The sequence below is a fragment of the Drosophila bipectinata genome, chromosome 3L, assembly GCF_030179905.1.
Source record: "Drosophila bipectinata strain 14024-0381.07 chromosome 3L, DbipHiC1v2, whole genome shotgun sequence".
NCBI classification, from domain to species: Eukaryota; Metazoa; Arthropoda; class Insecta; order Diptera; family Drosophilidae; genus Drosophila; species Drosophila bipectinata.
This window is the reverse complement of record NC_091738.1, coordinates 11,484,431-11,500,518: the sequence shown is the minus strand read 5'-3', so window position 1 is coordinate 11,500,518 and position 16,088 is coordinate 11,484,431. Positions and strand designations below refer to the sequence as shown.

General features: G+C 46.8%; 4 protein-coding genes across 6 annotated transcripts; 2 read left to right on the top strand and 2 right to left on the bottom strand.

The window, feature by feature from the left end:
- Positions 1–358: 358 nt before the first annotated feature.
- On the top strand, positions 359–2,454 carry LOC108134216 (protein phosphatase methylesterase 1). The gene is made up of 6 exons (XM_017254442.3): positions 359–658; positions 721–919; positions 983–1,092; positions 1,152–1,463; positions 1,516–1,734; positions 1,793–2,454. Exons 1-6 carry the CDS (start codon positions 585–587, stop codon positions 2,100–2,102), a joined length of 1,224 nt encoding a protein of 407 aa, XP_017109931.1. The 5' UTR covers positions 359–584; the 3' UTR covers positions 2,103–2,454.
- A 101-nt stretch (positions 2,455–2,555) lies between these two features.
- Positions 2,556–3,644, bottom strand: LOC108134217 (UPF0193 protein EVG1 homolog). Its single transcript, XM_017254443.3, has 3 exons — positions 3,299–3,644; positions 2,872–3,243; positions 2,556–2,812 (listed from the first exon to the last, which is right to left on the bottom strand). Exons 1-3 carry the CDS (start codon positions 3,501–3,503, stop codon positions 2,637–2,639), a joined length of 753 nt encoding a protein of 250 aa, XP_017109932.1. The 5' UTR covers positions 3,504–3,644; the 3' UTR covers positions 2,556–2,636.
- Positions 3,645–3,791: 147 nt separating this feature from the next.
- On the bottom strand, positions 3,792–11,430 carry smg (sterile alpha motif domain containing protein 4 smaug). Of its 3 annotated transcripts, XM_017254439.3 has the most exons (4): positions 10,038–10,352; positions 6,339–8,742; positions 5,690–6,281; positions 3,792–4,880 (listed from the first exon to the last, which is right to left on the bottom strand). In XM_017254439.3, the coding sequence occupies exons 2-4, from the start codon at positions 8,651–8,653 to the stop codon at positions 4,839–4,841; spliced, it is 2,949 nt and encodes a 982-aa protein (XP_017109928.2). In that variant the 5' UTR covers positions 8,654–8,742; positions 10,038–10,352; the 3' UTR covers positions 3,792–4,838. The 3 variants fall into 3 exon arrangements, with proteins under 3 accessions (XP_017109928.2, XP_017109927.2, XP_017109926.2); XM_017254438.3 differs by lacking the exons at positions 3,792–4,880; positions 10,038–10,352 and adding an exon at positions 11,002–11,430 and having other exon boundaries at positions 5,281–6,281; XM_017254437.3 differs by lacking the exon at positions 3,792–4,880 and having other exon boundaries at positions 5,282–6,281; positions 10,038–10,353.
- Positions 11,431–11,492: 62 nt separating this feature from the next.
- On the top strand, positions 11,493–15,762 carry LOC108134215 (ubiquitin-protein ligase E3B). The gene is made up of 7 exons (XM_017254441.3): positions 11,493–11,917; positions 11,978–12,470; positions 12,524–12,904; positions 12,965–13,596; positions 13,649–13,767; positions 13,834–15,011; positions 15,072–15,762. The coding sequence occupies exons 1-7, from the start codon at positions 11,763–11,765 to the stop codon at positions 15,354–15,356; spliced, it is 3,243 nt and encodes a 1,080-aa protein (XP_017109930.2). The 5' UTR covers positions 11,493–11,762; the 3' UTR covers positions 15,357–15,762.
- Positions 15,763–16,088: the final 326 nt, after the last annotated feature.

Genomic DNA, 16,088 nt, shown 5'->3' with positions numbered 1-16,088 from the left:
CAACTCAAATGCAGTTGAACATTTTAAATTGCAATAAGTGTCCTTAGTTTTCAAAGGTACAGTTTTAAAACTGTATAAATAAATATAATTTGGCGGGCAATATTATAGATTAAATTTAATTTTCTTCTTTAGATCTGTGACGTTTTTAAGAAGTTTGAAAAAGGGCATTTATCGTAATGGCATTATTCTCCCATTAAAGAAATTCAGAATCCTCTAAATATGAATTTTAAATTTGAAATATTTCAAGCTTACAAGCTTGTATACATTTCAGTGATGCCAGATTGTAGAAGACACTGCTTTACCAATTGTTATCGATATATTATTTTGATATATTATCAACATTCTCCAGCTGATTGGAAACACTGCTTTACCACTTCAGGACTAAAAAAATCATCATTTTCTTGCAATAAGCGAAAAGTGAAACCTTTAAATAAATACCCTCTCATTGGGGCTATTTCCTTGTGTAAATAATCACACGGCTCCCAAGGCGTCGTGGCAACGTAATATAATAATAAAATAAAATCTGTTACAAACAGAATTTCCGGCGAGTCAAGGATCCAGTTGCCAGTGCCAGGACAATCGCTATGTCTAGTTTGCAGCGAACGATGCTAAAAGGCAAGCTCCCGCCTACTATCCCGGGAGGACGTATAGGACGAGCGTAAGGATACTTATACATATAAACGAGTCGGAGTCCAAGTTTAACCGGGGGCTTCATTACAGGGACTCCTTCAAGAAGTCGCGCATACGGGACTACAAGCCAGGAATGTGGAATGAGTTCTTTGCGGAGAAGGAGGACATCGTGGTGGACGAACAGCGCACTTTTCGCATCTATCGAACCAAAAAACCGGAGAAGCCGGGTCCGGTTCTATTGCTGCTCCATGGCGGTGGCTACTCGGCCCTGACCTGGGCCCACTTTTGTGTAAGTATTCACAAAGAAACTCTTCCTACCTTGAGGTGATTATCTAATTGCCCTACTTTTCAGTCGGAGGTAACGAGCATGATCCACTGCCAATGCCTCAGCATTGATATGCGGGGCCACGGAGACAGCAAGGTGGACGACGAGGACGACCTTTCGGCGGATACACTGGCCAAGTAAGTTAGCTTCTAGTCCACAAAGAACTATAGACTAAAAATGACTCCCCACCCATCAGGGACATTGGTGATCTGGTCCTGAAACTGTACCCCGAGGAGGTGCCACAAATGTATGTGGTTGGACACTCCATGGGCGGAGCCATTGCCGTCCAGTTTGCCCACATGGCTCTGGTACCAAACCTTATCGGTATAACCGTCATAGACGTGGTGGAGGGCACCGCCATGGAGGCCCTGGCCAGCATGCAGAGCTTTTTGCGCTCCCGTCCAAAGTATTTCCAGAGTATTCCCAATGCCATTGAGTGGTGCATCCGAAGCGGCCAAGTGCGGAATGTGGACAGTGCCAAAGTGTCCATGCCCGGGCAGATAATAAAGTAAGCCACTCTACTTTAATATTTTAAGTTACTAAGACCTATCATCCTTTAGCTGTACAACGAACAAACTGGCAACGAATGATCTGCCACTGCCGGATGAGGTCCTCGAGGAGGCTCATCACACGAGCATGTTCCCCAATCCGTTCAGCATTTCCGAAGACGAGGAACAGTCTCCACCGGGCGATGAATCGCCCGAAACAAGCAGTGATTCAGCAGGCGCTGATTTCAAGAAACCCATCACGACCAAATCGATGACGGATGCGGCCAAGAAGTGAGTTTAGAAATCCCTAAGAGAACTTAGATAACTAATTGAAATATTTATGGGACAGCTACACTTGGCGTATTGATCTTTCCAAGTCGGAGAAGTACTGGGTGGGCTGGTTCTCGGGTTTGAGCGAGAAGTTCCTCAACTTGCGCCTGCCGAAGCAGCTGCTCCTGGCCAGCATCGATGGACTGGATCGCACGCTCACCGTGGGCCAGATGCAGGGTCGCTTTCAGATGCAGGTTCTAGCCCGCTGCGGTCATGCCGTGCACGAGGACCGTCCCCACGAGGTAGCCGAAGTAATCAGTGGCTATCTCATTCGAAACCGCTTTGCCGAGGCTGCAGGCGAGTTCCGATGCCACATGCCGTCATGTTAAGAGTACTCCTACCACCACTACCACCCTCTAAGCCAAGGTTGAGCACAAAACTGAGGTCTCAAAATGTCTATTTTTTGGAATGGAACCAATACAGAACCTGGAACAAAATCAGATGCGTGCAGATATATATATATATATATACAAAGAAACAAAAGTAGATAAATAGGAAACATAGCCGTATATATTCTATATACACAGATATTCAATATAATCAAGTAATTTATTCGGTATTTTTAATTAAATATGAATTTTTAACATTGTACTTTATGCTCTTTTTGCCAAAAAATCTCATGTTTGGGCTTCTTAAAATTGTTATAATGAGTGTGTATTAAATATGTGCCAGAGATCCAATGGAAAAACGAAATCTAACGAAATCCAAATTATACGAAACCGCAAAATAATTTAAAAAATAAAACTATTAATCGCTAATAATGTTAAATGCAAATCCAAATCTTAATTAATGAATCTTGGCATTTATTGAATTGCTTTTCGAAAACAGGATAACTATTCGAGGAAGAAACACAGATAACACATTTAGTCCACAAAACGGAAACCACCATCGGCCTTCATCTTGATCTTGGACTCCAGCGCCTGGATGCGACGGAGCCGCTCTGCGATCTGGTCGCTTATCTCCGCCCGATACTTCTTGCCCTGACCCATGGACTCCATTTCGGTCAGCCAGTTGGCGCGCTCGTTGATCTGGTCCAGCACTGCCAAGGGAAAAGGATAAAGGATGCTCGAAATCCCTTCCAGAATCTCATGCACTTACGTTCATTGATAAGATCTTCCTCCGTGACGTTTTTCTCCTCACGCGGACGACGTCGTGGCTTGATGGCCGGATCGGGAAGATGGGTGCCGGCCATGGTAAACTGCAGCCGGGACTTGGCCTTCTCACCGTGCATCTTGTTGTCGGCGGGCGGACGATAGTAGCTGGCATTGTAGGCGCCACTGGCCTCGATCTGGCGCAGATTCTTTCGCTTGGCGTTCCGGGCCCGCTCCAGAATTGCCAGAGTCTCCTTGTCCGGATCATTGTTGGTGTTGGGACGAGGAGGCTCTGGCAGTGGCAGCGGGGTTCCATTGCGCAGGCTCTCATCGATCTGCTTGCGCACCATCATCGACATCTTTGACTCCTTGACCAGTACTGAGGAGGTTTCTTTTAAGTCCTGCATCGGTGAATCCCCTTAGCCCATACTTACATCGGATTAGGTCCGCCGTCTCCTTGCTGTACTCCACCTTGGCGGTGTGAAAGGCTCCTGCCCCGCCTGGGGCAATCCTCTCGCTGGGCCACATTGGTAGATTCTTCGACCCGGATGGCTCGCCACCCGCTTCCAGCTCCGTTTGAGCTCTGAGGTCCCCGGGCAGGGCCTTGATCTGAACATTGTTGAAGCGATGTCGGCTCATTCTGTAAATCTAGGGAATTTTTGGATCGGAATGGAGTAGATTCTCCTTGGGCAATTTCGTGTGTGCCGTGTTGGGGAGCTACGTTCGGTCTGGCGGGTTGTTATACGCCGGACAACAAGACCGGAGACGCATGGCAACCTGAGTTGTTAGGCAAACACTGGCATTGGGGTATTTTCTCGAAATAATTTATTGAAAATAAATAAGTGTAGTGTGTGTGTGGGGGGGGGGGGGGGGGGGAAGGTACACGTTCGGGTCTCGCCTGAAAACATTCTCAACTATATAGGACTATATCTTTATCCCAACTGGCCGTACAATAGGTTGTTTATTCATAAATAAAAGCATTAGCAATTTACAATTTTGCGATTATTAACAGAGTTGATTTTTTTAAAGAAACAAAACATTTTTTAAGCAAGATTTACACATGCAGTTTTTGTTCGATTTGTTTTTATGTTTTTATGTTTTTTTTACATTTAAATTAAGCTACACATTTTGACGTTCTTATGGTAATAATTTTTTGGCTGCCTTCTCCTTTATTTTTTTTCCAGCTTTGCCGTCGTCGTTTCTTTTGAACTTAAGCTTAACATTCATTCGTTTATATAAATATATATATATATATATTATATATATTTTTTCATAATTTTTTTTTTTTTTTAAGTTTTTTGTTTAAAAACAATCAAATAATAACATAATCGAGTGATTGGCTTGCCATTTTACATCATAAACAATTGACTAAAGCGAAAACATAATATTAAATAGTTGATATTCTAATAATAGTGATTATGATCATCGGTCAGAGTTATAGGTATATCCTTCAGGATACAACACACGTACATCGGGTTTTGGCTTATATGCTTACTTATACAAGATACAATAATGTGTTCGTTCGTCCGATTCTCCAACACAACAAACAGTGAAACATTGAAACTCTTTTATGTTTTAAGTTTTTAGTCTAGTGGTAGTTGTTGTTTCTGGTGTGTAGTTTCGGTTCAGCAATTATGTTCCTTCTAATTTTAAATAAATTATGTGTGTACGGTGTATAATATAAACATATCCATTATGTGACTTTTCTACTACTTCTTCGTTCAGCAAGCAAATTTTTTTTTGATTCGCGCAAACAATTCTTCTCTCCATTACTTTCTCAATTCTCCGGCTCCTCCAACCAGCTTTCTAGTTTCTTTTATTTTTTTTTTTTTGTTATAGTTGCGAAAAGTAATCTTAGTCAGTCTCATGGTCACGATGCAGAGTTCATTTCTAATTTGTTACTAGATAAACCTTTTCCGTCGTCGTCGCTCCTGATAGATGATGGTATGGTGTGTATGGTGTTTATGATTAGAATTAGAATAGCGTAAAGTGTTGATCGAATTTGGCCAAATTTTCCTACATAGAGAGAAGTTACTGTAGTGGTTGTAGTGGGTTTTCTTTGTTTGTTTGCTTGGCGTGTTAATTCAACTATATAGACATGGCGACAACATTTACGAAACCTATCCATACATAGATCATACACTAAATACACATATTAATAACATTGACAGCAAGATGCCACGCCACCTGTCGGGCTCATCAAGTCCAACGGCCAGCCGTTGGGCTATCCGAGGCCTTTGGGAACGTCTTGGCACATTCACTTTTAAAAAACTTAACATTTAAAACAAACTATTTGCTTAAAAACTAAAAACGATACGATTACGATTCCAAAGGACATAGATGATGGATCTTATGGAGCTATTTTATAAAAAAAACATTCATGATGATCGCTTATCAGAACAAAGTCAAAACACGATTCAGAGTTACGTGAACACAAAAAACTTCTGGCCGATCCACGTCCCCCACGACGACATGGCTCAGTTCATTGCCTGCTCCGTCATCTGACGGCACAGCGTCTCCAGCTGTTCCAGACTCTTGAAGTCGTTCATCATGCCGAGGCAATGGTCGACGGCATGGTTGTTGTTCGTGCTGCTCTGGTGACACAGATTGTGGCCACAGGCGCCACCGGTTAAGCCACCGACTATACCACCACCACCACCTACACTGGTACTGGGACACGAGGCAACAGCTGCCGCCAGCAACTGCAGCTGCTGCTGGTTAATCAGGTTGTTGTTAAGCATGCTGTTGTTATTGTTGTTGTTGCTGCCGATCAGGATGGCTCCCTGGTCGTGCTGCTCCTGACTCTGGCTGGGATTACTACTAACCATCACCACGGCAGCCATGGTCTTCTTTGGTTGCTGCTCGGAGCTGGTCACTCCACCGCTGAGTTTCCTGGCCTGGGGCTGATTCAGGAGGTTATCGTTCGATCCATTGTTTGTTAGGACTCCCTGGCCGGGCTTGAAGATGAGCTGCTGCGGCTGCTGAGGTCCGCCGGCCACCAGGATGAGGTTGTTCAGCGATCGACGGTGCGGCTGTGCCTGGGGTGGAGTCTGCTGCGGCAATGCCGGGAAGTGGTTGTGTTGCTGCAACATTTGCTGCATCTGCTGCTGCTGGCCATGGTGATGGGAGGACTTGGGCGGCTGTTGTGGCTGCTGCTGTTGCTGGGGATTGCCCATGAAGCTGGGGTACGAGGAGCTCTTGTACTGCGGCTGGTGCGATGGCCCGCTGTTGTAGCCGTTGTAGTCGAACTGGGCCAAGGGCAGAGGAGGCGGCGGTCCCTGCTGCGGATGATGCGGCAGCTGGGGATGCTGCAGGCAGTTCAGCGAGAAGTTCAGCATGTCGTTGGAGTTCTTCCGGTTATTGATCCGGTCGTTGCTGCCGTTCTTCGTGTCACACTTGCGCGTCTTGCCATTCCATCTGTCGGAAACGATATCATAATTGACAATTGTAGGGGATTGAAGTCCAAAAACGTACCTTGGTTTGTTGATGTTGCCGCCATTGACTCCCGCGCCGGCGGCCTTCACATGATGCAGCTTCGGCATCGAACTCTTCAGCTTGGACAGCTTGAACTTGAGCTCCTTCAGCTGGTTGGCATGGTTCATGAACGCCTCGTTGTGGATGGACCGGTCCAGTATCCACATAAAAACGCCAAGGGTCTCGTCGTCCTGCGCGGCGTAGGGATCCTGCTGCAGGGTATTGCTAACGATGTCAATCACCTTAAGGAATCGCAGACCAATGTTCTCCTCCGGCGGCCCCAGGGCATCCAGCGGCTTCATCGGGGTCAGCACAATGTTCGTTAGCTCCTCGACGGCAGTGCTGAGCTTCATCTGACCTGTGACTAGCTCCTGTTCGACGCGCTTCAGGATGTTGGCCCGCTCCTTCAGCTTTTCGATGCAGAGAGCCAGCTTGTGGGATGCGCCCTTCGTCACGCCGACACTTTGCAGGAAGTCCTCGGTGATCAGCAGCATCTCCTCGTAGGTCATGTTCTTGAACAGCTCGATGTACTTGTGGAGGCGCAGCGACTTCAGCCAGAGGCCGATGCCCGACATGCCAACGTTCCGGGTGTGGAAGCGGATGTAGTTCGGCTTGAACTCGTCCAACCGGGTGTCGGAGCCGCTGTTGGCCAGGACACCGCGCTGGTGCTCAATGGACAGCGAGAAGCTCCTCGGCTTGTTGGCGAACTGGGCCAGGTTCTCGGTGGAATTGGAGCAGTTGTCGTTGACCGTGATCACCGAGGAGTTGGACGAACTGGAGCAGCTGGAGATCGTTTGGGTGGTCAGGCTGTTGGAGCGGCGCGTCTTCAGGGCAGCGATCTTGCTGTCCAGGCTCCACCGGTTGATGTCCCCGAACTGATCGCCCATCAGAATCGATGCATACGGCGGCGGTTGCAGCAGATGCTGCTGAGGATTGGTGTCGGGAGCTCCGCAGAGATTGGTGCTGCTGGCCAGGCTGCAGGCTTCGCCAACGTCGGCTGTCGTGGGATCAAAGTCGAGTATTTCCGTGCCATTCTTGCTGAATGATGTGTCGTGGTCGTCGCCACTGTTGCCTCCCGTGATGCCCAGCATGGAGCCCGCCGCCGCGCCAGCCACCACGCCGTTCACCAGCGAGGAGCTGCTGTCCAGGGTGAGGCCGAGGCTGTTCTGGGTCTGACTAGAAGCTAATTCGTTCCGGGTAATACCATTTAAATTATCACAGAGTGGATTGATGGAACCGCTGGAGCCGGAGCCCGAGCCCCTCCAATCCGACAGCTTGTGCTGCAGATGTTTGCTGGGCGGCGCGATGGTCTGCCAGTCGTTGGTGCGCGAGGAACGGCTGCCCGAGGTCACCGACGAGCACGAGGCCGTCGAGGAGCTGGTCGCCGAGGAGGAGGAGCAACTGCCGCTCCCGGTGGAGCTGCCACCGACCACCAGTTGCGGCGAGGGCTGCAGGAAGTAGCTGCGGTTCGTCAAGCCCGCCGCCGCTGCTTGGATGTGATCCTCCAAGTGACGCAGCCAGATGTTCAGGGACCGCCGATCCTCGCTAGAGATCGCTGGATGGATCAGCAGATAGGAGAAGATTTGCTGCACCAGCTCTGTGGGGACGATCTGTTGCATGGTGTCCTTGACGGCCACCGGTATCAGTGTCAGGTAGATGACCTTCGCCTCCTCGTTTCCGGGCTTCAGGAGCGGCAGCATGTTCAGCACTTCGTTGAGGATGTCCTCCTTGCGGGCGTACAGCTTGCGCTCGTCGCACTGGGCCGAGGTGGTGATCTGGAAGTCGCTACCGTAGCAGGGCATTGAGTCCTTGTCCGAGGAAGAGGAGGACATGGCGTCCAGCAGGTCGCACGGCTGGAAGGTCTTGTACGCGTTGAGCAGATTCTGCAGGTACACCGGATTGTTGGCATTGATGTCGATGACAACGCTGCTCAGATTCGTCTGTGAGGTGCCCAGGCTCTGGGTCAAGGTGCTGTCGATCGAATACTGGAGGAACTTGAGGCTCGGATAGCGCAGCCGCTTCAGCAGTGCATACATTACAACTGTCCGTTCGCAGTCGTTCCATTTCTCAAAGAGATTGGTAACTGTGGTCACCTGCTCGCAGAACAGTGCATTGGACGCCTGGCTTGCGTTCTGGGGATTCGGATTGTTATCCGTCGTCGTTGTGGCTAGGGCTGGGGCTGAGGCTGGGGGTGTGGTGGCTGTGCGCTCCGGTTTGGGCGTGGATGTGGTTGTGTTTGGCTGCATCTCGATGGATGCACTGTTAGTGATGCCGGCAGACATCGGGTTCTCAGTAGTTCCAGTTGGGTACTTCATCTCGTTGTTAGTTTTCTGATTTTTTTTATTTAAAATGTAAGCTATTTTTTAGTTGTTACGGCTTCTTTGTGTTTATTTGGTTGCGTTTCCTGCAATGAAAAATAGAAAGGTTCCATGGTCAAATAGGGTATTCATCCACGAGTAAACAATCCCATCCACGTGATCGTCTTGCCCAGAAATTTGTCACCATTGCTTCCCGGGATTACTGCTGGGTCGGCTACGGTATGTGATAATAGAATATCAACTTTAGTCTGTGGCAGCCGCAAATATCGTTCGAAATTTAATCAAATCAGTTTTCGCTAATTTGTTCAATTTACAAGCAACAACAACGACCATAGCCAGCAATTGACGAATGAAAATTAGCATTTGCACGGTCCACTGATCGGGAGGGGAGTCTAAGAGGGCGGGCGGCTTATCAGGAAAGCAAATAAATAACAAAATATATAACACCTTCCTATGTTGATTTCGATTTGATTTTGCGCAAGTGACGAGCGACGATAAATCAATAAAATAAACATTTTAAATACAGAATGGTTATAATTCGACTTTGGATTTTCAGTAAAAGCGGAAGGTGGGTTTGGGGGATATGGTGGTGGGGATTATTGGTTAGGGTCGGACCAGAAGTTGGGTTAGGTTTTTTGCAGTTGGCAGTTTTCATTTAGTTTCGTTGTCATTATTGCTTTTGTGTGCCCATTTCGAATCTTATTTCTTGGCTTGCCGTTGGCTTGCATACCCTTCTAGAAAGTACAGGGTGGGCTCTATCCGACTCTGAAGTAATATTTTCTTAGAATTTCCAAAGCTCATCACTAATGCCAAATAACGGATTACCTTCTAGAAAGCACAGGGTTGGCTCTATCCGACTTTCAAGCTCATCACTAATTAAAAATAACGGATAATCAATCCACTCTCTAAAAAAGAAAGATGGTTACCCTAAGAACTACAGGGTAGCAACCCATTCGATTCTTTGCACTTTCTTTCTCTGGTGACTTTCTTCGATCGTTTTTTTTTTTTTTGCCTTGTTTCTACTGTTATACTTTAAACCAGAGGGGGGAACCAGAGACTAAAACATAACGGGCCTCAATTACTGCACTTAAAACGCTACTGCTACTGTGGAATTTACCGATGTTTACTTTATTTTTTTTATACAATTTCACATTTACTTTTTTTACTATAGTTTTTTCACATTAAGTTCAGGAGGGGGGAAATGATCGAGCGTCTAGCACTTTCGGTTGGCGCGCCCCGATCTAACGGTACTTGTGCATGTCCCTGGGCGCCCCCCAACCTTTGAGGTTATGCGTCGGCTGTTAACTGTTTTCTAGCCGGCTGGCCCCCCCAAAAATTCCGTAAAAAGTTCAATAAACGTTGCCTGGAACTGGAAACTCACACAATAAGGCGGCGCGTCGAGTTGTTTTCGTGTATAATTTTTTGCTCTTTCAGCAGCCGCGATCGCGAGTGCTATGGTTTGGCATTCTTTATTTACTTTATTTGTTTTTTTTTTTTTGTGATATTTTGCATGCACAATATAATTTTGATTATCTGTAGTTGGACCGCCGCCGCAGACCGAGCACGAAACAATTCTTGTTTTTATTAAATAAGCAAAGATGAGGAGGAGAACTGCAACTGGGAGACGAGCGACCGACCGAACTGCTGCAGTGGGGAGCTCCGCGGAGGAGAGAATGATGGCGAATGATTGGGGCTGGCGTCAGCAGCCCAGCGCGCAGTGTGGCGTTTAGAAAGAAAATGGTGGAGCTGCTCAGCTCAGCTCTACGAAGGCGAAGCGGGACGGGGCGGGGAGAGCCTGAGCGAAACGGGCAAGGAAAAGGAAACGGGAGCGCGCCTTTTTTTTCTGCTGATGATGCTGTCACACAAAACGGAAGAGGGGGTGGGGGTAGAGAGTAACCCAAAGAGACCTTGCTTTCTTTGCCTGCGCCTTGCTGCATGCATGCGTGTGCGTGTGCATGTGTGCCAAGCAGGGGCAGAAATTGCATGAGGCAATGCACAGGCGAAATTGCGGTAAATTACATGAGAGAGAACATTACAGGGCAACCGTACGTAGCTCGGTACTGTAGCTCTGCTCTGCTTCCTATCCTCTTTGCACAATTGTTTTCATTTACACTCACTTTCTTATGGCTGCTGTTCATAGAAAATGTTCAGGTCGGGTGGCGGAAGAGAAGGAGGTGGAGGGCGGGGGTTTGGGTTTGTTGTTTTCCCCCTCACCAATACACAAACAGTGGCAGTTTGGCCCCCAAAATCACACGCCCCACGCAGACAACAAAAATATATAGCTATGGCTACGAATTTCGCTTTGGCAGTGCGCTTGTGCCAAAATCGTTCTATTTTTCAATTACCTTTTCGCCTTCTGTTCGCCTGCTGCAAACCTTGAAATTATTTTCTGTTGCAATTCACACACAGTTTTGATCGCTCGCTGGCACGAAATTCGAGCATATTTTGCTAATTCGATATGCTATCAGACCGCCGCGCATTTATTAATTTACAATTTTCACATTGGCTTTTGCTTGCCCGTGTGTGTGTGTGTGTTGGTATTTTTATTAGCACTTTGGGGCTTGTTGTTTTTGCAAAATCATAATTACATCGCTATTTCAGCCACACATTTCCGTCGCGATGGCCCAACGTGTTATTCACAAGCGCGCGACTTTGGCTCTGCTGATGGACATATTTTTTACTTTCCCCAGCTATTCCATATTCTCAGAAAATAAGTTTAAATTAATAATTCACGCGAAACGCGTTTGCAGTGTTACCAACGGTTTGGCTAGTTTCTAGAGCGCGTCACAGCTATTGGTGGCCCAGCTGTTGCAGCTATCGCGTAAACTATCGATAGGTTTTGCTGTAGGACCGCTTTTGAAGGCGTTAGGGTGTTTTTGGAGCTGCTGCAGTTGGAAAATGAAAATTTTTATTGGAAAATTGGGCCTTTAATTTGCTTATATTACGATGCGAATATCCAGCGTAAGCCCGGCTGTAACGAGTGTTTCTGTACACTCTGCCAGCTATGATAATTGAGGGCACACGCCCGCTCAGCAACAGTCCCAACGAAAACAAACTAAAACAACAACAACACAAGTTGCTGCATTGTGTCTACAGCTGAAAAATAATGTTCGCCCAAACCCAAAAGAGTAGTTTCCTGGAGCAAACAAAGGCGGCGCGGGAGGAGCGGGCGCTGGAGAAGCGTAGGGAGCTGGCGGCGATCCTCTTGCAGTCCACTTTGAAAGGATACGCAGCGCGAAGGCAGTACCACAAGAGGATCATGTAGGTGTTCGGGGTTTCCCTGTAAAATATTTACTTATTGGATGCTTTACTCTTTTCCAGCCGTGATTTCGATGCCATTTTTCCTAGCGAAGGGCAGGACGAGAAGGATGTGGAGCTGGAGCTGCTTGCTATAAATGTGTATCCTGTGCTTCGGCGCTATCTTACTCAAATCAAATTGGACAAGAGCGATCCACAGGCTCGGGAGCGCCTAGAGCGAATCTGTCGCTATGTTATCAAGGCCATGGAGGCAGAGAACCCGAAGCTGTCCTACGCAGCTCTCTGTCTGCACAAGGAGCGTGGTCTGCCTTGGATTGCACACATCAAACTACTGCTAACCAACTGCCTAAAATTGCTGCCAGAACTAAAGCCAGAGAACCATGCGGACAGCTTGTCCTTGGCTCTCTTTTTGCACACATTGGTGGTCTTCACTGCCCCCAAGTCATGGGCCATCTTGCGAAACAGCCAATTCGAGCGCCTGCAGCCAGCCATGCAGAAAGTTTGTTGCAATATTCAAGGGCATTTGGTGCAACATGATTTTTACAAGACCATGAGGGTAAGCTTCAAATCTAAAAATATACCTAATACTAATATTTGTACATATTTTAGCTCGTTTTACTTCGTGGAACGGCTCGTGAGGAACTATCTGTAAAACCAGTCACCCTGGTAGCCATCATAACACTATGCCTGCGTCCACTGATAGACAGTGACTACAGCCGTAACCTTTTGACCAAATTTTTAACGGAGATCCTCTCGGTGCCCGCGTTGATCTACCATCTCCACCAGAGTGTTCCCCAGTGCCTGGAACAGTTTTCGGCTTTGGGCTTGTTAAGGAAAGCTTTAAGTATCTCGGAGGATCTGCAGTGGTTCGAAGAGTTCGGTGCCAGCATGCCGGGAACCAAATCCCTGGCATTTCTTGGAAACATAGTTAATCTTTTTAATATTGAAGCACAAGAGGAGGCCAAGACCCTGGCTTATCCCATGCTGACGGTAAGTAATACATGCACTATTCCACTATAAACTTTTATTTTAAAACATTGTATCCAATAGAAAACCACCACATGGTTACTGAGGCTTATACCCAACACGGTGACCACAAAAGGAGTGTTCACCCAGTGGCACGAGCTGTTGGGTTGGCATACTCCAGGGTCAGAGCCTGCACAGAATCAGAACGTTTCTCTGATCAAGAAACAGTTTCACATGCTGTGGGACCATCGCTGTATTAAGCTCCTGCTGGGCGACCTCCTAAAAGAGATCAATAAGAACTACGAACGGATAGAGTTCCAGTCACCCCAACAGCCATCCACCTCCAACCTGCTGCGCCGCGCCTTGGAGCGTAGTTCTACGAGGGGAGTAAACCTAATGGGAGGAGGTGGAGCAGGTGGCAAACAAAGCAAGCAGCAGTGGCGCAGACTGGACAACAAAGATGTACTGCAGGTGTCTCGCATTTGTGCTATGTACTATGCTGCCCAAAGTACTCTCTCCCAGATGAAGCTCTATATCCTTTCCGGAATCTGCTACAACGACAACGTACTGTATGATATTTGGCTGCTGATCACTTCGTTGGGTCCTAACTGTGGCATGAAAGAGTATTTGGAGTTGTTCAAATCCGAAGAAAACTTACAGAAGCCACAGACTGCCATGTTGATGCTCTTCTGCGACTGTATGACACACTACGTTACGTAGGTCTTTCAGATATTCTTGATTTATTCATTTTTGAAATGTTTTGTTTAGTATTTTAGATGAGTATGAAATGTACACGGAGCAGAAGCCTTTCAAGCTTAACGACTACGTTATGCTAACGTATTTCCTTAACAATATTCTCTACAAACTTATAAACGACAATATTTTAGGTGAGTCTTGTAAGAAAACTCTAATAGAAAGTTATTAATTATAAAAATTCTATCTTTAAATATTAGGAGCCAAGAATATTGTTCAGAACCCGGTATTCTTGTCCTTGCACACCTTGCTACTCTGTTTGTATCGCCGTGATTGCCGACGACCGTTTACTCCTCCCAACCACTGGCTCATACCCGAGGTTAAGCCTTCAACCTTCATCAATGACTTGGAAAAAGCAAAGAGAAACGCTCTGCTGCTGCTGGCCAAGATGCCGCACATTATTCCCCACGAGGATCGGGTGAAACTTTTCAGGAAATTCGTGCAAAATGAGAAGGCAGTTATGGGCCTAACGGAGAGTGCTTGCGCCTCGCCCCGATCTGCTCTAATTGTGATCCATCGAGAGCGGATTGTGGAGGACGGCTACCGGCAGTTGGCTGCCCAGCCCACGCAAGCCCTTAAAGGTGTCATCCGGGTGAGGTTTATCAATCAACAAGGACTGCACGAGGCTGGAATCGATCAAGACGGTGTATTTAAGGAATTCCTGGAGGAGACCATCAAGAAAGTATTCGATCCGTCGCTGAATTTGTTCAAAACCACCTCGGATCAAAGGCTATATCCGTCGCCCATTTCCTACGTTCAGGACAATCATAAGGAGCTCTTTGAGTTCGTTGGCCGTATGCTGGGGAAGGCTGTCTATGAGGGAATCGTTGTGGATGTGCCATTCGCCTCGTTTTTCCTCTCCCAGCTACTGGGGCAGACGCAACAGGCTCCCTACTCCTGCATGGATGAGCTGCCTTCGCTGGACAATGAGCTGTACCGCAGTCTCACTTTTATCAAACACTATAAACAGGATGTGGCCGATTTGAATCTGACACTTTCCGTCGATCAGGATGTTATGGGCAGGATAGTAACGCACGAACTGCATCCGGGGGGGAAGGCCAGGGTCGTGAATGACCACAACAAGCTGGTCTACATCCACTACATGGCCTTTTTCCACATGAATACTCAAATTCGCGAGCAGACGATAGCCTTTAATCGTGGTTTCCGCAGCATCGTCAATCCGGAGTGGTTGTCTCTGTTTTCTCCTCCGGAGCTCCAGCGTCTCATATCAGGCGACACAGTGCCATTGGATCTAAAAGATTTGCGGAAACACACGCAATATTATGGAGGCTTCCATGATTCCCATCGCGTGGTGGGCTGGCTGTGGGACATCCTGGCTAAGGATTTCACAGAAGAGGAGCGCAAACTTTTCTTAAAGGTTGAATTTTTAAATATTTTTTTTAGTTTTCCAATTTTTGAAGTATACTTTTTCTTTCAGTTTGTTACCAGTTGCTCGAAGCCACCGCTTTTGGGTTTCGCCCATCTGGAGCCGCCTTTTTCCATTCGCTGTGTAGAGGTGGGCGACGACGAGGACACTGGGGACACCATCGGCAGCGTGATTCGAGGCTTTTTCACCATTCGTAAAAAGGATCCGCTCAACCGCCTGCCCACGTCCTCCACGTGCTTCAACCTTCTGAAGCTGCCCAACTACCAGAAGAAGTCGACGCTGAGGGACAAACTCCGCTATGCCGTTAGCAGCAATACTGGTTTCGAACTATCCTAAGGATCGCCATTATCCCGCACACTTTGTATGTTTATTCCTTTTTTTGAGGCATTGGTGTATTTTAATTTGTGGTCGCTTCTCGTAATGGAGAACATCAGAGTATTTAAATAATCTTCAACACAATTATTAACAAATAAATATAAACGTATAGCTGTGATAAAACTATAATAAATACTAACGAAGAGTACACAACCAATACTAAGCTGAATTACGAAAACTAGAACGAACAATCCATTTTGGTAAAAAAAGAAAAAATATATTATGTATCTAGATAATACTGTACATTGTGTGGCTTGGCATATAATACATATTCAGAATCATCACATAGTACTGTGTAATTTAAAAGTTATTTAAAAGTAAAACAGCAACAATAAATATATGTGTCTGATTCATGTGCAAAATGTAATCCTATTTATCTGATTTCTCTTGCGTAAGGTAGCCATAAGCGCGTTTCCAAAGATAACAAACAATCAATTAGCGAGAGCTGCTCGAAAAATTTCCCGGGTTTTTCCAAACCGAAAACTGAATGAAAACTGAGGATATGACGTCTCGGGACACGAGTGGCGAAAGAGCAGCGCGACGACCACTAATGACACAAATCCGTCTGGACACGGACTTATGATATTTCCTCACTCTCCCGACCCGACCCAACCTCCGCTAATTGCCTGAGTCACACTCGGTTTCGGGTCAGGGGCACTTAGTCCTCGGCCCGTCCGCCATAAGCGGAAATGC